The 17901-nt window shown below is 54.9% G+C and overlaps 7 protein-coding genes across 7 annotated transcripts; 3 read left to right on the top strand and 4 right to left on the bottom strand.

Annotated features, from left to right (window-relative positions):
- Window positions 1–344: 344 nt before the first annotated feature.
- Window positions 345–1561, top strand: V2A60_000489 (uncharacterized protein; the record flags this gene model as incomplete). Its single annotated transcript, XM_083251858.1, has 2 exons — window positions 345–838; window positions 919–1561. The coding sequence occupies 2 exons, from the start codon at window positions 345–347 to the stop codon at window positions 1559–1561; spliced, it is 1137 nt and encodes a 378-aa protein (XP_083107984.1).
- Window positions 1562–1926: 365 nt separating this feature from the next.
- Window positions 1927–3249, bottom strand: V2A60_000488 (uncharacterized protein; the record flags this gene model as incomplete). Its single annotated transcript, XM_083251857.1, has 1 exon — window positions 1927–3249. The coding sequence occupies one exon, from the start codon at window positions 3247–3249 to the stop codon at window positions 1927–1929; it is 1323 nt and encodes a 440-aa protein (XP_083107983.1).
- Window positions 3250–4857: 1608 nt separating this feature from the next.
- On the bottom strand, window positions 4858–5308 carry V2A60_000487 (uncharacterized protein; the record flags this gene model as incomplete). The annotated part of the gene is made up of 2 exons (XM_083251856.1): window positions 4858–4866; window positions 4919–5308. The coding sequence occupies 2 exons, from the start codon at window positions 5306–5308 to the stop codon at window positions 4858–4860; spliced, it is 399 nt and encodes a 132-aa protein (XP_083107982.1).
- A 139-nt stretch (window positions 5309–5447) lies between these two features.
- Window positions 5448–5669, bottom strand: V2A60_000486 (uncharacterized protein; the record flags this gene model as incomplete). The annotated part of the gene is made up of 1 exon (XM_083251855.1): window positions 5448–5669. The coding sequence occupies one exon, from the start codon at window positions 5667–5669 to the stop codon at window positions 5448–5450; it is 222 nt and encodes a 73-aa protein (XP_083107981.1).
- Window positions 5670–10322: 4653 nt separating this feature from the next.
- V2A60_000485 (uncharacterized protein) lies at window positions 10323–13859 on the top strand (the record flags this gene model as incomplete). The annotated part of the gene is made up of 1 exon (XM_083251854.1): window positions 10323–13859. One exon carries the CDS (start codon window positions 10323–10325, stop codon window positions 13857–13859), a length of 3537 nt encoding a protein of 1178 aa, XP_083107980.1.
- A 570-nt stretch (window positions 13860–14429) lies between these two features.
- V2A60_000484 (mitochondrial 54S ribosomal protein mL49) lies at window positions 14430–15060 on the bottom strand (the record flags this gene model as incomplete). The annotated part of the gene is made up of 2 exons (XM_083251853.1): window positions 14430–14480; window positions 14575–15060. The coding sequence occupies 2 exons, from the start codon at window positions 15058–15060 to the stop codon at window positions 14430–14432; spliced, it is 537 nt and encodes a 178-aa protein (XP_083107979.1).
- Window positions 15061–15721: 661 nt separating this feature from the next.
- Window positions 15722–17192, top strand: V2A60_000483 (eIF3 subunit 6 N terminal domain-containing protein; the record flags this gene model as incomplete). The annotated part of the gene is made up of 2 exons (XM_083251852.1): window positions 15722–16126; window positions 16260–17192. The coding sequence occupies 2 exons, from the start codon at window positions 15722–15724 to the stop codon at window positions 17190–17192; spliced, it is 1338 nt and encodes a 445-aa protein (XP_083107978.1).
- Between the last annotated feature and the right edge of the window lie 709 nt (window positions 17193–17901).

Raw genomic sequence — 17901 nt, 5'->3', positions numbered from 1 at the left:
TATTATTATAGAACTAAAATCCCATGTGGCTGGCCACTGTCTCTATTCACCAGCTTGATAATGACTCCAATATCCCAAAAGAGATTAACTTGACCGCAACGCCTCTCTCACCGTCCACGTCTTTGTCTCGGACAAGCTCGACCCTGTGAGAGGCTCGTTGCACTATTAAGCCAACATCCCCCTCGCTTTGAAGCTCCCAGAAATCTCTTGGTGTCTTTTGTTCCGTGCAGTCGCCTACATCTCTCGAGTTGAGTACGCTTCGAGGGCCGAGAAGAAAGCTTTGCTTCTGCTGGGCTGCATTCACGACTTTCTCTCGTAGTAGTCTTAACCAGACTTCTCCCAGCATGCCGCACCGCAGGCACTCCGGCGTTGACAGCTCTGTGAGCTCGCGGGCGTCGCTAGCGAGCATCGCCCACCTGCCACGCCTGGCGGAGGCGGGCGAGCTGAACCGCGCTCTCCCCAGGGTGCCGCTGCGCGTACCGCAAAGGAACGCTCGCCGCAGCCTGCCTCCCGGCGGCGTCTCTCCCGGCGGCGGACCAGTTCCCTACGTCTCGGCCGGCGAGAGCCCGCTCGCTTCCGAGCCTCCGACGCCCACGTCGCTGATACCGCCGCCCATCTCGCCGTTCACGCGGACCGCCTCAGAGGCCGGGACCGGCGAGCTACACAGCGTGCGAGGGTCGGTGACGCAGCAGAAGCTGGCGGACACGGAGCAGGAGGACGAGAAGGAAGAGTGGATCGACCACCGGAGGCGGCGTTGCCGATTCATGATCCTGGTGGGCGTCTTCACCGCAATCGTCGCCGCTCTCACCATTGGTCTCGTCATCGGGCTGGGCAAGAGGTAAGCTCAGGCAAACTGAACAAAGACCCTTAACATTCGTCTTGATCAACATTGCTTACGCAAAAGCCTTCTACCAACAGCAACGCCAAAACTGACAGTCAGTCGTCCCCGGACGGTTCGGCCAGCGCCGTCTTTCCCGCCGGCGCGTACAGCTTTGAGACGTACCTGCGTGAAAACAGCACGAGCTGCACCTCGCGCGCCTCGTCCTGGCGGTGTTACCCCGAGTCCGGCGGGACCGGCTCGCGCGCCATCTTCTACTGGACGGTGCAGGCCGCCGGCCCGCGCAGCTACTACGTCTCGGGCGGCACGGACGAGCCGTTTGGTCCCAGCTTCGCCAACCTGGCGGCCACGATGCTCGACGCTGACCAGCCGACCGAGCGTCTCACGTTCGCCTTTGCCGCCAACAAGACTGTGACGCCCGCAGAGGCCGACGCCACCGGCGGCGGCGGCGGCGGCGGCGGCAGCCGAGTCGCTCGCTGCACGTACGCGGGGACCGTCTTGCGGGCGACGCTGTGGACGCGCCGTCGCGGCGGGCAGCCGTTCCGGGCGCCGAGCCGGCTCTCGCGGAACTCGCCGTGGCCGGGCGACCTCGAGGTCGTGCAGTACAAAAACTCGACCATCGGCGACCCGGCGTGCGTCGATAAGCAGGGAAAAGGCGTCGCGGACGTGCAGGCCGCGGGCGGGAATTGCCTGTGTCGGTACACGAGCGCGTCTCTGGGCTGAAGGCATGTTATGGAGCAAGTGGCGCGGCATGATTTCTTCGACAAGAGCGCAGAAGGCAGCTGGAGCTCAGGTGGTCCTTGACTCCTTAGTACATAATTTTCTGCTACAAGCTTTTATAGAAACTGTTTCATTGAAGGAGTTTCATAATTGGAATAACATACAAAATTGCAGTACTGCTCGGCGAGTCTGATTCTGATATTCAAACGGCCACATTCTGGCCGCTGCCAATCTTGAGTCGTCTACTTTCGTTAATATATGTGATATGGAAACTGCAAGTCCAACCGTATATCCGGTAATGTTCAAAGCGCCCTCTCTATTAGAGGCGCCCCTGCGCAGAGATGTTGCTTGGCCGTAGGGCGGGCTGTCTAGCGGATAGCAAAGGTCTCATTGTCCCAGCCGAATGAACGTGTGAGTCTTTGGCGTAGAATGACTGTTCGAAAGCCTTCCACACGGGACCCATGAGGTCTGTGGATCGTCAGTGATCGCCCAGGCCCAAGACTCGCGGGCGGCTCAAAAAGGATGCTAGATCCCTGTCTTGGCGAGATACGAAAGTTCAGTTCCGCCATGGCCGCTTCAAAGCTGGCCCAGTGCAGCCCACTACGTGAGAGTGACTTATCGAAAAGTATGGAAAATACTTGTGCCGTCGCGGCACTGACCCGAATTTTGCTGGCTGATGCTACGTCAGCCTGCGGCGTTGGCTGGACGGAGTATTTCGCCGTAGATAGGATTGGCCGTTTTGGCTGTGATTCGGTTGTCGACTGCACTCTCTTCTCCTTCTTCTTTCCTAGAATCGGGGTTGGGATTTTCGTTGCTTCGACATACGTAGCAGCCAGTTTTGCTTCTTCCTTTGGCTCGGGAACCGGCCATCCAGACCGCGTCGGTGTTTCGGGAACGGGGAGCGGCTCGGCGTTTCTGCGCAGCTGAGGCTCTAGTCGGCTAGTAGAGAGCTGCGATTTGAGCTCGATCAGGCAATTGTTGACCACGGCTCCGTATGCCTCCTCCAGCGAGGTACCAGCATGCGCACGAGTACACGCGTCTAGCGCGGCAAGACAACGCTTGACATTGCGGCCAGTTGGAAAAATGGTAAGAATTTCCCAGAATCTGTCAATGTTGAGGTGAGGTCTGGCTTGGGCCATGCTAGAGTCTACCTGTTTGATGCCGGAAATCAAGTGGTTCTCGTCTGCTTGCGAAGCCGATGGAATTGCAAAATTCAAACATAGGTTATGGATGAAGAACACCACCTGAGCTAGCTTGGTCAAAGCCTCACTCTCCGGGGGCTCAAGGCTGTCTTGCCCGCGCCTACTAGTATCGATGAGCACCCGACTGACAAGTTCCACTGCGCTGGCAGCAGAGGTCTCCGGCTGAGCGAGACACAATAGATGATATAGTAACGAATTTCGAGTCGCAAGTTTCTCCGGCTTGTCTTTCAGTCTTTTGGGATAATTTACAGCCTGGTCAATTGTGCCGGTTCGCTTGAAGGAATTCTTTCCTAAGCCGACGCAAAATGCACGGAGGAAAATGCTCTGCACGTGAGAATATGCCATCTGGCAGACGTCAGAGAGCTCCTGATACACAGCATACCGAGATGCTATGTCGTCATAATTGAGATGAAGCAAACACAAGAGCTCAAAGATATACTGCCACGTGAACAGCATCTTGTTCTCGGCAGTCATGCAATCGAAGACCATAGCCCCAAGCGCCTGTGACACTGGGGCAGCTAAGACTTGTCCTCTGTGGTCTTGCACTTGTCCTGATTGTCTGTAGATGTGGTCATGGACCTGAGTAATAAGAAAGGCGGGTATTGTAGTAAGTGCAACTTTAGAATCTTCCGTGAGGTATACGAAATTGAGAGCGCGTCCGATTAGTCCTGGCAGCAAAATCTTTGCCAGCGTAGGCTGCTGTACATAAGCTCCCGGAGCCGATGAGAAGCTTGTGATCTCCATTATCTTTCTCGAGAAATGTCCTCGTGTCTGCGATGACCCAGGCCTTCTCTCTAAAATTTGGCTAATGATCAATATCAGAACAACGGAGAATTGGAGTTGTCGTGACACTATGAGGTCCGCCCACGCCGTAGGCACCGCCCTGATGCCAACACCGTATTCGGCATGTTGAGCTAGTTTTTGAAGCCAAGTTGTATGGAAAGCAACATCCACGACTGCTCCGTCCTGCTTGTCGCCAACGATGAGCGTGCGCTGGTTGCCAGGAGCCTTTTGGAGATGGAACCTGGCCTGGTTGACCATCGTGATAACATGCGAGTAGTCAGACTCAAGATCTTTGTAGGGAAGAAAGGTTTGCTGATAAAGGCTTCGAGTGGCTCGGAGCTCAATTAAGTTGAAAAGGTATTGACCACCAAACTCAGTAACGTCGCGACACCACTCAGGAGCGAGATTCCAGTTGCCTAGAGGCTCTCCTGACAAAGTTATTACTTCTTGCGAAATTAGAGCCAAACGTAAGCATTCGCGTCTCTCTTCTGGCGTGAACAGTGTCCAATGAGTCCTAATTTGTATTTCATTTCGGTTCCAGTCCGTCACAAGGATGGAATGAACGCGTTGAAGATGCACCGAGCTTAATGACCGATTCATCTCGGTAAAACTACATGTGTCAGGCGTTAAAGAGCAACGGTTGTATTTGTGTATCGATTAGAACGAAGATTGATGCCAATTATGGGCAGTAGTCAGCGAGGTGTTGACTTTGAGCGGAGGAGATTTCTTCGAAAAGGGGTAATTTGTAAATACAGACGACTGTGCGGGCTTTTCCATTTTGTATCGCCAGCGTTCGTCTGGTTAAGATATTCAAACGCCAGCTAGCAAACAGCTGATCAAAGGTCACCGAAGCCATGAGCGAGCACTACAGCAAACGGGCTCAGTTGAGGGTGTTTTTACTGATAGCAAACACGAACGCCGTGTGGGCTTCCTGCATTCTGAGCAGATAGGTCAACTGAATGACCCATCGAATGAGTCGAATGTGCATAAATCATCTGCCAATGCGAAAAATCTTATATATTTCGATATCAATTCACCGGCTCTGTAGCTCGCAGGAAATAGGTAACACACGTGCAACGGCAGTCGAGTTTGTCATGCCCACTCGGGCGTAGCGAGCTTGGCGGGTGCGGCAGCAGATTGAAATGCTTCGTATAGCAACTCAGGATTGTACATAGGTTTGGTAAACTGGAACTCGAGCCCGACAGGGGGGTGACGGTGCCTAGATCCATGCGGAAAGTGTAACACAGAGGTATACATTCACGGAAAGACACAGAAATGATCATTATAGTTCAATAAAATATATTCCCTCCGACTCTACAGGCGCTCCACGGGTTCCAAAAAAATACAACGAAAATGAAGGGGGGGGGGGACTCACCTGCTTTTTTCGCTGGATTGGCGGCAAGCAGTTGGAAAGACCGTGGGAAGCCGACCCCGACAAGGACAAGCCGGCGGCCGGGGGACGACCGGGTTGTCTGAATATCCACTGTCTGTCGAGGGGCTGTTGGCCGAGGAGACTGCCGCCGCCGCCGCCGACGAGTCTAAGCGCTGTCTGTGGAAAGCTGTCGGTTGGGGGAAGTGCCTCGGATGACGAGTACCCACTGTCTGTCGAGGGCTGTTGGCCGAGGAGACTGTCGCCGCCGCCGCCGACGACGAGTCTAAGCGCTGTCTGTGGAAGGTTGTCGGTTGGGAGAACTGCCGAGTACCCACTGTCTGTCGAGAGCTGCCAGTTGGAGAGGACGAGGAAGTGCTGAGAATTGAGCAGCATGGGCCTGCGTAGCAATATCCTTTTAGCCAGGAAGGATGGTGTAGATGTGTCGATTTCGTGGCCCAGTATAGCCTCCGAGAACGATCACTCGCAGCTTCGGCAAAATGATGCTCTTCCGAGTCCTTACCAGGCTCATGAATCAAATGCCCGTCGCCAGGGTCTTGCCCTGGCCCTGCAAGAGCTCAACCCGAGGGCTCGTCTCCTGGAGGTTGCCCTTTAGGCACGCGAGGGTATTCCACGACTGTTCCTCGCGCGCTCTGGTTCGCCACGCCGCGAGCTCACTGCCGGAGACGGGTCGCGTCGGCGCCTGGAGGTATGCGAAGGCGACGTTGCCGTCGTAGTCGTGCCAATATCCACGCATGTCCTTGCGAACTGTCAGAACTTGACATGGTCGGCATCAGTCTCTGGCCTCTTGCAACGAAGCGATCACGGGATGGGACTCGCGAGATCATATCTATAGCAGCTGGAGAGGCTCAATGAGCGGGTTGGTAGACTCCTTGGCAAATAGGGTGCTGGAGAAGAGTTTGTACTAAACACCAGCTTGGCGGCAAGACGGGAGCTCACGGGGGGTTTATGTAGCTTTGCTCTTGTAAGGGTACTCTGGTCACTGATGCATGGATGCACAACTGTGTATCATTTCTCCTCGTATTCGACGCCATGTACGAGTTTTGTGGCTTCATGAATGGGATTTGCCCGGCGTTTGTTTTGCGGTTGTGTCCGTGTGCACCATCTGGAGGCACCCACCCATTCACGCACAGCGTTTCAGAGATATCGGGCATGTTATGGACGGGTGAAGTGGCGTAGTTTTTCTCTTCTTTTTTTTTTTGGACGTTAGCGTTCTGGACTTCGCGTCCGACCTTTACACCACAAGTAGCAGGAGTGTGTGATTGTAGGAAGCAAATGGTACGCCAATGGTGGTGATTGAGGGGTCAAAGAAGTACGATACGACCCAAAAGTGGGAAATGGAAGAGGGGAGGGGGGAGGGTTGTGATGAATGAATGAGAAAAAAAAACAAGTGATGGTATTGATAATCGAAATGATCATTGCAATACAAAAGGCAAGGCCGTGTTAGTGATTCATGATCAAGTAAAACAGAGAAGATCACAGGGGGGCATGCTACTAATACAAGGTGACGATTTCTTTTCATTCCAGTCTGGTTCTGGTATTTGCTTGCTTGTGCAGGAGGTGCTGCATGAACAGACAGTCTGGGGTGACACTCCACATGCGGCAGAGAAAAAGAGAGGAGAGAGAGGAGGGGGGAAGGGAGAAAGGGATGGGGTTGGGAGTTGGGAGAGAAAGACGAAGTTGCACTGGCAGGGAGGGGTTAAGAAGCAACGATTCGTCATTTTGCATGTCCAATTACTCCTTCGAGATGGCACCAGGCTTTTTTTACTGCTGTAGAGATTAGTTCGAGTGGCAGCAGGACGTGGATGGAGATGTGATCTCTGATGGCTGGGGGGTTTGTTTTGTTTTATTATTGTATTGTACTCCGTATTGTACTTCATGTTCCAAGTACTTAACCTTTTATTTATTTTTCCGCCGTGGCCTTGTGACTGGGTCGACTTTTTTGGTGGCTGGTCTGTGGTGAGCGGAAGCGCTTACGCTAGCTCCCGTGGATGGTGGTTTGCTGGGCGGCATGGGGCAGAGGCTTCTCGGCGTGTGGAGGTACTTTTAGGTCAAGTGGTAAAAAGTAATACTTGGTTTCGGGCTGGGCTTTTAATCATGGTCGGAATGGCGGCCGAATCAATTTCGTGGGTTTGAATATTAGATTAAAATATGCGGCATCATGACTCCCCCTTTAAGTAGTCTTGGGTGTCTGGCCAGGACTATGGCCGACCTCTATTTACCTACCTCCCTCCCTGCCTGCCTTGCTTTGCAGAGGTAGTACGTACATAGGTACGTACTTACCTATCTTTAGTAGACTTATCTTATCCAGGTACCTAGGTAGCTAATAAGGTTGAAGCAAGGCGAACAAAGGCTGCATACTTGGAGTCGGCAGTGGCCAGTGGTTAATGAGTGATACAGGGCAGTTGGATATCGACCCGTTGGAGGTCCTTGGTTGCAGGGTGCTGGGCCTTAAACTGCCCTATGATGCCCACGGCAGTCACCAGATTAGCTCCCCAAGTAGGTGCCACAGGCACCTTGCACCATACCTATGGTCAAAACGTTCCATCGGCCGCTGTAAATTAGTAAATCGCCGCTGCAGTTGCTGCTGAACTGGTGCTGCTCCCGCCGTCCCGACAGTGGCGGCAGCAGCAGCACCACCACCACCACCACCACCACTACCCCCAACAACACAGGGCCTACCTACCTAGGTAGGCAGCATTGCTCACCTTAACTGCCCCCCTCCCCCCGTTCCTCCCAGCTTCTTCCGATTTTCCTCCCACATCTCTTTGCTTCTCTTTCAATCGCTTCTCTTCTCTCGTCCCCTCGTTCTTGTTGATATTGGGTTGTCGCGGTGCTCATCTCGTGCTGTCACTTCTGGCATCTCAGGCGACAACTGGGCGGCTTATACCCACGACCCGTTTGCCATGGACAGCCCACCACTGGCCAGCAGCTGGCGGGACAGCACCATGATGCTGCCCGCTGGCTTTTCCTGAGAGGAAAGACGCTCAAAAAAAAAGGAAAAAGAAACCGTTCTCCTCGACAAAATCACAGGCGCAAAAAACCACTGCCACTCGCCATCCTGGGTGCGTGCTGTTCAGCAATCCCAAAATCATCGACGAGGGCCGGGGTGCCCGCGCGAGTATCCGAACTGCGCTGGCCGCCACGAGGCGTGCATACCAGGGGTGCCCAGCCCACCACCACCATCTCGACTGTGTGGAGAGTGCCACTGCCACCCAAACCCGGCCCATTCGAAAGGAGATGAGGCACCGCGGGCAGGAACTGCTCCAACTATTTGTCTAATACGGCTTATTATTTTGTGCCCGGGATACGAAAACTGTCACACACGTCCTTCTCGCCAATTCCTCGGGCAGCCGACTTGCTTTCCCATGGACCCTGCCCTATGTGATACGAGACGGTCAGGACCATAGGCTGCGGCCAGCCTGTCGCACACCCGGTTCGCATCCCGCGGGCTAAGCTTTGACTTGACCGTCCAAACAAGGGCGAAGAGAAAAGAAAAACATTCTTTCGCAACTACATCTCACTGGGTTGCGGTGGCGCTGTTTTCTTTTCGAATGACTGCCGTGGCGTCCGTTATTGTCATTTCTATCCGCAGGATCCAACGCGGTCACTTGCGGGTGAGCTACCAGTATGGGGGCGGTCGCCAGCCAGCCACTTTCCTGCAGTTTGGCATGAAACATCCAGGAGATTCAGAAATGCCTTCGCCAGACATTTTCCATCCGCTTTGCTACTTGTTCCAGCAGTTCGCAATCATGGCATCGTTGAGCTACGGTGATGTGACTACTGGTACTCAGTAGTGCGGCTTGTCCGTCCCACCCACCGCATTGGTCCCTTTTTTTTTTGGTCTGGCCTGGCCTATCTCGATCTTTTCTGCAGAGAATTACCTGTGTGGGTAAGCCCTTTGTTTTTTTTTCCCTTCCTCAGTATGGCAGAACTCGTTGTGACTGTGTGAGAAGACGGAGACGTTTGCTCTGGCCTGCATCTGGTTAGAAAGAAGCAAGACCCTGTCAAAGAAAGCTAGTCGGCGGTGGGCTGTTTGTGCTGGAATCGTCCTCTGTTAAGAAATGGCAACAGTTCAGAGCATTTGCCTAACAGCTGGACGCGCCCGGCTAACACATCATCACCCGGTTCGCTGATTGGTGGCAGCCACATCCGAGGAGACCCAGCCTTTCAACGCTATACTTGATCCGGCTAGCCGTCCTTCGCAGCTTTCCGTGTGCGCTCTCGCCCAGCAGCCAGACCGACTTCAGCCGGCGCGCCCCTTCCTTTCGCAGGCTGTTCGCTGCCTGACTGGTGAAACTGCAAGACAAAGCCGTGGCCAGCAACAATCGCTGACATCCACCTCAACGCGCGTTAGCCTTGCCATTCATCTCGCTGCCCACGCTGCCACCACATCGGCGCCCCTTTGTTGTGGGTAGACTCTATCTCGTCTGCTTTTCTACGATCTCCTGAGTGTGTTTTTACAGTCCCCTGGCACCCGCTTGCTGCTGCACCGGTGTCCTCGTTTCGAAAGCGTTGGTGGGCAAACTGCGACAGCGTCGCAAATTTTCAATCGACGTTCTGCATCCGGCCCAGCCAGCAGCTGAGCAGCGCAAGACTCACCAGGGCTCGAGCAAGTCACACCCACTCAGTTTCTTTTTTTATATCTTTTTTCCCTACCCTACCCTACCGTCTAGAACGAGCTTGGCCAGCGCTTGGTCGAGCACCCCCTGGCAAGCACCGCGTGCTGTTTTCGCGACAGTCATTTTGCGGCTCCCACCTCCCCACCGTCAAAGCGCCCTTGTACAGCAAATACCCTTCACCCATTTCTGTCCTTGCAGAGGGACTGAGACGGGATACCTACCTAGGTAAGAACAAGATACTTTCACTTGCGTCGTCCCCAGGTGCGATCCCCAAGTGCCTACAAGGTACCTACCTACCTCGCCTCTCCCCTTCGTCCTTCGCCCTTCTCCCCAATCCTGCCTTTGCCCCAGCAGTAAGTACTTACCGGCAGCTCCCATTTTCAGGTGGCCCATACTGGCGCGTTCCAGGGACTGTCTCCGCTGCGCACCACTGTTACTCTAGCACTCACTCCCACTGCGAAGCTCGCTCGCACCTGTGCCAAAACTGACTCCCCCCTAAAACTTACCCACCAAAAAAAAAACCCCCCTCCCCCCAAATGGGCCTGTTGCGCCTGCGTCTCGCTCTCCGCCCGTCTGCCCATTTTCCCACCCCGACACCTGCTCATTTCCTCCGCCAACCCGCGACGCGACTCGACGCTGTCCATCACCACCCTCCGTGCCGTGCGACCGGCCCCATCTCCATCTAACCTTGTGGCCTTCAATGGGTCCTTGTTTTCCTCTCCATTGATTGCTGACTTCGTTTTACACAGCTCGTCGGCCCCGACGCCATGAGCGCTTGGATGAACGACCCTGTTTCGAACCACAATGGCAACGGCTTCCCACACATGAACGATCCCAACGCCGCCACGGGCATGATGGATCCTTCCGCCTTCATGGCCAGCCCGGTCCAATTCAATCCTGCCCAGTTCGCCAACCAGCAACAGTCCCAGCAGCCGCCCCAGCAACCTCAACAGCAGCAGCCCTCTCAGCAGCAGATGGCCGTCATGCAGCAGAACGGGCCTATGCGCCACGCGTCGCCCTCTGCCTTCCAACAGAATCCCGCCTATCAAACAAATTCTGTCATCCCTTCCAAGCGCCCTAGACCGCGCGAAGACAGCGTTACCGGGTCGCCTGGTCAGATGCAGGGCATGCTTCCACCGTCGCGCTCCGAGACGCCTCAGCAGCAAAACTTCCCCGGCATGCCACAAACTGGCGCAATGCCTCAGCAAACGCCAGGCCAGTTTCCTCATCTCCAGGCAAACGGCTCTGCCAATGCCACGCCTTCTCCCATTATGGGCAACCAGATGCGCCCGGGCAGCGTGCCTCAGAGGGTTGCGACCGCATCCCCCCACCCCTTCTCGCCCGGCCCCCAACAACAGCAGCAGTTCGCGCCTCAAGCATCCCCTGCGCCATCCGAACACGGTACGCCGCAGCCGAATCAGTTTATGCAGAATGCTCCTCAAGGCTATAATCCCGGTTACGCTCCGTCTCCATCGAACCCTCGCCCTTCGCCCAATCCTAACGCTATGGGCGCGAACCCGATGATGCAGCAGCATATGGCTCAAATGCCTCAGGGTATGAACCAAATGCAGGCCAACATGTATGCACAGATGCAGCAGCAACAGCAGCAGCAGCAGCAGCAGCAGCCAGGACAGGGCCAGCAGGCGCAGGGACATCAGGGTCAGCAAAGGCAAGGCGGCCAAGGTATGCAGGGCATGACCGAACAACAAAAGATGGCTGCCTATCAAATGCGTCTTCAACAACAGCTCCAGGGCAACATGCAGATGCAAGCCCAGATGCAGGCTCAGGGCATGGGCCGCGGCATGATGCAGAAGCCGCAAATGCCTGCCATGCCCAACGGCCAAATGCCTCAGGGCAGCATGAGACCTCAACAGCGGCCGATGGGCGGCATGAACCCTGAACAGTTTATGAAGAACCTGAGCCATTTCATGGCCAGCAAGGGTCTTCCTTTCGATGCCAACCCCACCGTTGCCGACCGTCCAGTCAACATCATGATGCTGTTTCAAGCGGTGTCGAGCAAGGGAGGCCTGAAGACGGTGACCGCCGCGAACGGCTGGCCTCACATTGCGCAGGCTCTCGGTCTCCCTGCTCATATCCCTACGGTTCCCGCAGCGTTGAAGCAAGTTTACGAACGAAATCTACAAAAGTTTGAGGAGGCTTGGATTACCCAACAAAAGAACAGGATGATGGGACAACCCCCAAATATGCCTAACCAGGGTACCCCTAAGCAGATACAGCCCGGTCAGCAGACGCCGCAGCAAATGACGCCTGGCCAGATGACGCCTGGCCAGATGACGCCTGGCCAGATGACACCTGGCCATATACCTCAGGGCCAGATGGCGCCCGGCCAGATGAACCCCGGACAACCTCAGGGACAGCAGCAGATGCAACCGCAACAACATCCTCAGCAACAACACCTGCAGCAGCACCAGCCGCAACAACATCATCTTCAGCACCAGCAACAGCAGCATATGCAACAACAGATGCAGCAGCATATGCAGCAACATCAAAATCAGCAGCCGCAACATCAGCACCAGCAGCAGCATCAGCAACAACATCAGCACCAGCACCAGCAACAACATCACCAGCACCAGCAGCACCAGCAGCACCAGCAACAGCAACAGCAGCACCAGCACCAGCAACAAACTCCCGTCAAACCCGGTCAGGGGCCAGTAAATGGATTTGCGACGCCCCAGCCACAGCAACCCGGAATGGTCATGGGTCATCAACGGAATAGCCTCTCCAAGAGTGTGGACCCAAACACTCCCAGTGACCCGTCACTTCAATCGCCTGCTCACCACCGCCAAGGAAGCATGCACATCAGCCACCACGAAGGTCGCCCTGCGGTGCCTACCACTGAAGTCCGTGCCCCGCCCATGATGCAAAAGTCTGATGACTACAGCCCATGCGCTCGCGAGCTGGCCACTTTTGGCGGTGTTGACCTACATGCCGCTAATATCCTGGGTACTGAACTCGAGCGCTGGATGCCAACGGCACCTGCGATCAACGAATTGGGCAATATCGATATTGCCGCCCTTACCCGCAGTTTGCAATGCGGTATGCACAGCGAGGTGCGCCTCGCTTTGGACACACTAGCAACATTGTCAAACTCGCCCAACCAGGCGCACTTCTTACAGCTTCGGTATTGTGACGACTTGGTGGACGCGCTCATCGATTGCGCCGAGGAACAGCTCGATCTGCTCGTCGAACATACTGTGGAAGTTGCTGACGAGATATCGTTGACATCATACGAGGATGTAGTCCGTGCTTGTCGTATAGACAGGCTTGCTGTGCAGGAGTGCCCCGCGTATGGTACTGTGGAGTATGACCTTGACCGTGCTGTCGATAAACTTATTTGTGTCACCACAATTCTTCGCAACGTGTCGTTTCCAGGCGAGCAGAATGAGAACCACGCTGTGCTCGCGGATGAGATGGTGATCAAATTCCTCTGCTCGGTTATTCGTTACCTCGGCACGCGAACCATGTTACTGCGCTCGAATAGCAATACGCTGGATTTCATGAAAGATATCGTGGTACTGTTGTCCAACATTGCCGCAGCCATTGAATTGCCCAGCCGGGAACAGGCCCTCTGCCTTCTCAACTTCCTACTTGCATTTGCTCCTTCGCCAGCCCCAACCGTCGTCGCTGGTTCGCTCTTCTTTGCCCCATACGAGCCGAGTGTGCAGCCCTACCTGCCACACGCTGTAGACTCTCTCGCGAAATTGCTTGCTCGCGACGAACCAAATCGTGGGTTTTACAAGGCCATTTTCGGTCTTGACTCTGGCCAGAGCTCGAGCAATGACACTCTGACTCGAACCTTTGCCCTGGCCATTTCACCACTGCCTGACAAGTCGGTAGAGAGTGCGCGACAGCCAAACTATCCATCTCTCATCGAAGTACGCAAGCCTTTTCTCATGCAGGGACTGCTAGCCGCCGAAATTTTGGCTTCCCTTGCTCCCGGCTTCGACAGTGGCGTTGCCAAATCGTGGCTCTCTTCAGGTGAAGGTTTGGCGCAGAATCTGACGAAGCTTGTGCGCGAGCTGAGCCATGTATTCGAACGTCAAGCGTCGCGCGGACCTAGAGGTAGGGATCTTGAACTTGTGTACATTGTTGTTGTGGCTGTAACATTATTACGACGGCTGGCGGAGAAGGCCCGGGATCCCAGCCAGCCGACCCTGTCGCTACCAAAGAGCGTTTTGCCGTCAGCGCAGGTGCTCATGGAGGCGTTATCCTATACGTCGGCAGAATGGTCGAGGGACGGTATGCTACAGCAGCTAGCGTCAGTTGTCAACATGGCTCGGTAAATCGACTGTGCATGGTTGTATCATTACTTGCCATTTATAGTCGCAATGGCTAAAGAGAGCTTTTGCCGCTGGAAAACTTGGCCAGCTGGGAGTTAGGAGGTGCGCGCACGCGTATTGGGATTACGGTAACCGCGGGATTTGATACTTGTATTCTGCCCTTTTTTTTTTTTGCGACTCTGGCTTTTGTGTTTGTGTTACATTTATTGTTGTCGTTCAGTTTGCAGCCCAAGTCACGCTGCAAAGTATAGCATGGTTATGATTCTGCGGCCGACGAGAAAAAGACAAACGAGCGGTTTTGAAATCGGAGAGCGATGGAGCAGCTTGACTCTGGAGAGGAGCTTGGAACTGGATGTCGCTGTACAAAGGAGTAGTAGGCGCGAGATATACATCGATACCATTCGTCTGGTTGACATTCATTTGAAACGGAAAAGGAAGCAAAAATTGGAATGTAATTGTACAATTCGCCGAGCTGTCTGCGCTGATGCTGCCTTGTCTATGAAACTAAAATGGTATATATGATACATTGTACAAAATACGGGTGTCTGTTTTCTTCTTGGTAGTCTTTTGCATTTAAAAGCCATTGTCGAGCAGCCATTTTTGGGTTCGGGTCAGGTAGTTGCCCTATACATCAGTCGTTAGACAATCGATCGATCGAATTCACCTCACGGGTCTGGATGAAGCAGAGAGTGGCAGTCTGGTCGGGGGGGGGTCTCACCTGAAGCTCGATATGCTGCGTAGTAGGGTTGATGCGGATCTTGTCTGCGGCGACGGCGAGGCCGGCCTTGATGTCCTCAACGAGCCGGCGACGGTCGCCGTGCACCTTCTTGATGAGGATGATCTCGCGCGTGCCGCCTGACTTGAGCGCGCGGTACACGGGCAGCTGGACGGACGACGTGCGCTGCACGAGGTAGCCTCTCGCGTGCTGCAGCTCCTCGGCCGTCTTGGCGGGAGGCGGAGTGGGCGGCCGCGCAAAGGACCGGGGCGCGCGGCGCTGCTCGGCGGTGCGGCGGGCGGCCGCGGCCGTCGCGGCCGTCGCGTAGCTGTGGGAGAGGGAAAGGATGCAGCGCGGCCGTGACGACGACAACGACGTGGAGGCGGCAACGAGTTGTGGTGTGCGGAGGAGAGGCGCGCGCCGAGGCGTTAGGGTACGGGACAGGGCGCTCCCGGCGCAGGTGAGTGATTGCGGTAGACGGGCGTTCATCGTGTCGGCGATACGAGTGAGCGTATGTGTGGATTGAGGAGGAAGTGGTCGTCGTGATGATTGCCAAGGGGTCTCGCGTGCAGTGGCGGCTGTCGATCTTGAGGGGGCTGTGATGGTAGATTGGAGCTCTTTGACGGCCTACTCTCTTGGGCCCGAGATTGCGCTGCAAATTTGGTCTGTGAAGAGGACGTTTTCGGCGATCTCAACGTGCCAAAACCAGCAATCCGTTGTCAATAACCTCTTCTCTCGCAATCGAACACACCTAAGCTCTACTGGTGCAGCCCAGAAAATATAGAAATCACATGACATGCTTGTCTCGATGACGGTTAAATGCCGGCCTATTGTCCCCACACTACACTTTTTGTGGATTAGCGAGAAGAGGAAATAGAAAAAAAAAAGAAACAGCGCCGCGCCAAAAAATCTGCCCCTCCAAGAGCCCACGGAAGTGTATTGTGTGACTCGTTGTGTGTGCGTGTGCGTTGTGAAGCCCTTGCAATTTTCGCGACGCCTTCAACCTTTCGACATCCCCCACCCCGGCCATTCCCCCCCGCCCACGACAACCCCCCCAAGGGAAGCCCATCTCCGGATCTTTCTCATTTTCAGAAGGAAACCCGGCAAACTTATCTTACTCCCCAACACAGCTACTCAAAGCAATCAAACCATGGAGGACGCACTGAACGCAGTCGCGGCCGACGGCTCGTCCATCATGCCTAAGCTGGCGCCCCACCTGAGCCGACATCTGCTGTTCCCTCTGATCCAGTTCGAGGGCGACAAGGCCGACGAGAAGGGCGACACGGAGGCCTTCAACAAGATCCTGGCGGGCAAGATTGCGCTGCTCGAGGACACCAACATGACCGACTACGTTGCCAACATGTACTGCGAGCTGCACGGCGTCCAGGAGCCCCCCACCGAGTACGTCCGCAAACGCGAGGAGGTCGTGGCCCAGCTACAGCGCTACGAGCAGGCCACGGCCACCATTGCCGATCTTTTGACGCAGGATGAGGTCGTCAACGGCCTCCGCAGCGACAAGGTGGCCAACTTGGAGTTTCTCAAGAACCAGCACGGAGTAAGTGGATGACTCTCTGGCCCCCGACGACGTCGCAACATTCGCGGATTCCTCACGCCCTCAAACCCATTCGTTGCATGGCACAAGAGCCCGGCTAACCATCACTTTTCTCTCTCTCTCCTCCTCTCAATAGGTCACCATGGAAATGGTCGACGCCCTGTACGACTTTGGCCAGTTTCAGTTCCGCTGCGGCCAGTATGGCCCGGCCGCCGATATGCTGTACCAGTTCCGCGTGCTGTCGACGGATAACGACAAAGTCTCTGCCTCTACGTGGGGCAAGCTTGCGTGCGAGATCCTGTCGGCTAACTGGGACTCGGCCGTCGACGAGCTCAAGAACGTTCGCGAGAGCATCGACACCAAACTCTTCAGCAACCCGCGCGCGCAGCTCGACCACCGCGCCATGCTGGTACACTGGGCGCTCTTCCCGCTCTTCAACCACGATGCCGCGCGCGAGCCCGTTCTCGACATGTTCTTCTCTGCGCCCTACATCAACACCATCCAGACCGCCTGCCCTTGGATCCTGCGCTACCTCATCGCCGCCGTCATCACCGGCCGCGGACGCGCCACCGCCTCGTCGGCCCGCTCCGCCTCCAGCACCCAGCAGAAGCAGCTCAAGGACGTCGTCCGCTACGTCCGCCAGGAGGCATACGAGTACGCCGACCCCGTTACCCAGTTCATCGCCGCCCTCTACATTGCCCACGACTTTGACGCCGCCCGCGACGCCCTCCGCCGCGCCGAGGAAGTTTGCCGCGCCGACTTCTTCCTCGCCTCCTCCGCCGACGCCTTTGTCGACGCCGCCCGCCACCTCATCTGCGAGAGCTACTGCAAGATTTTCTCCCGCATGAACATTCGTGACCTCTCAGCCAAGCTCGGCCTCAACCCCGACGACGGCGAGAAGTGGATCGTCAACCTCATCCGCGAGACACGCCTCGACGCCAAGATTGACTCCAAGGACGGCACCGTCATCATGAACCACCCTCCCAACAATGTGTACCAGCAGGTCATTGAGAAGACGAAGGGCGGTTTCTTCCGCACGCAGGTCCTCAGCGCTGCCGTGTCGAAATAATGAAAAGAAACAAGCGAGAATTGCGCGGAATAGAAAGCCTCTGCTTTTCAGTTTAGGTGTTTCTTTCAGTCTTTTCTCTCCTTTTTGTTGTTTTGTTATTTTACAGGAAAAAGTAATGAGTGTCATGGAATGACTATTTAAAGCGCGATCTTTTTGTCTCATACACAAAAGTGTGCAAAAAAGAGAACTGCAAAGAGTTGGGCATCACCGCAATATAAGCAACAGGTCAAACTGTCCAAAGAACGCCCTTTTTCTCAAAGGGTACGTTGTTAAACACACAACCGGGCGACCAAGAGAATGCAGTGCTGCCACGCCAGCCCTCATTCTCACTCTCTTTCAGCCGCCCAGGTTGTGTGTTCTTTTGTATTGCCTCTCTTCTTCTGTGGATGCTTATTCTATCATGCCACTTTTTTTATTTCCCCATGGTGATGCGGTTTTGCATTGCATGGCGTTTATTCGGGAAAGAAAAAAGAGAGTAAGAGGGAGGGGAGGAGAACGCGGAGGTGGTGATCGGGGATCTTCTACAGCGAACTGAACCAGATTTTTTTTTTGTTTTGGAGAGGGCCCCGCGATAGAAAGGGCGTTTTACTAAACTAGGGGACATTTTGTTATTTTATTCACGAGTTCTCCAATCTCCCAGTTCAGCAATAGCTATATACACACAAAAAAAGTTTGATACATGCATTTGGTGCTGCAATTTGATGAGCGT

The sequence above is a fragment of the Cordyceps javanica genome, chromosome 1 (genome assembly GCF_051103115.1).
Source record: "Cordyceps javanica chromosome 1, complete sequence".
Taxonomy (NCBI): domain Eukaryota; kingdom Fungi; phylum Ascomycota; class Sordariomycetes; order Hypocreales; family Cordycipitaceae; genus Cordyceps; species Cordyceps javanica.
This window is presented reverse-complemented; position numbering and strand designations above follow the sequence as displayed.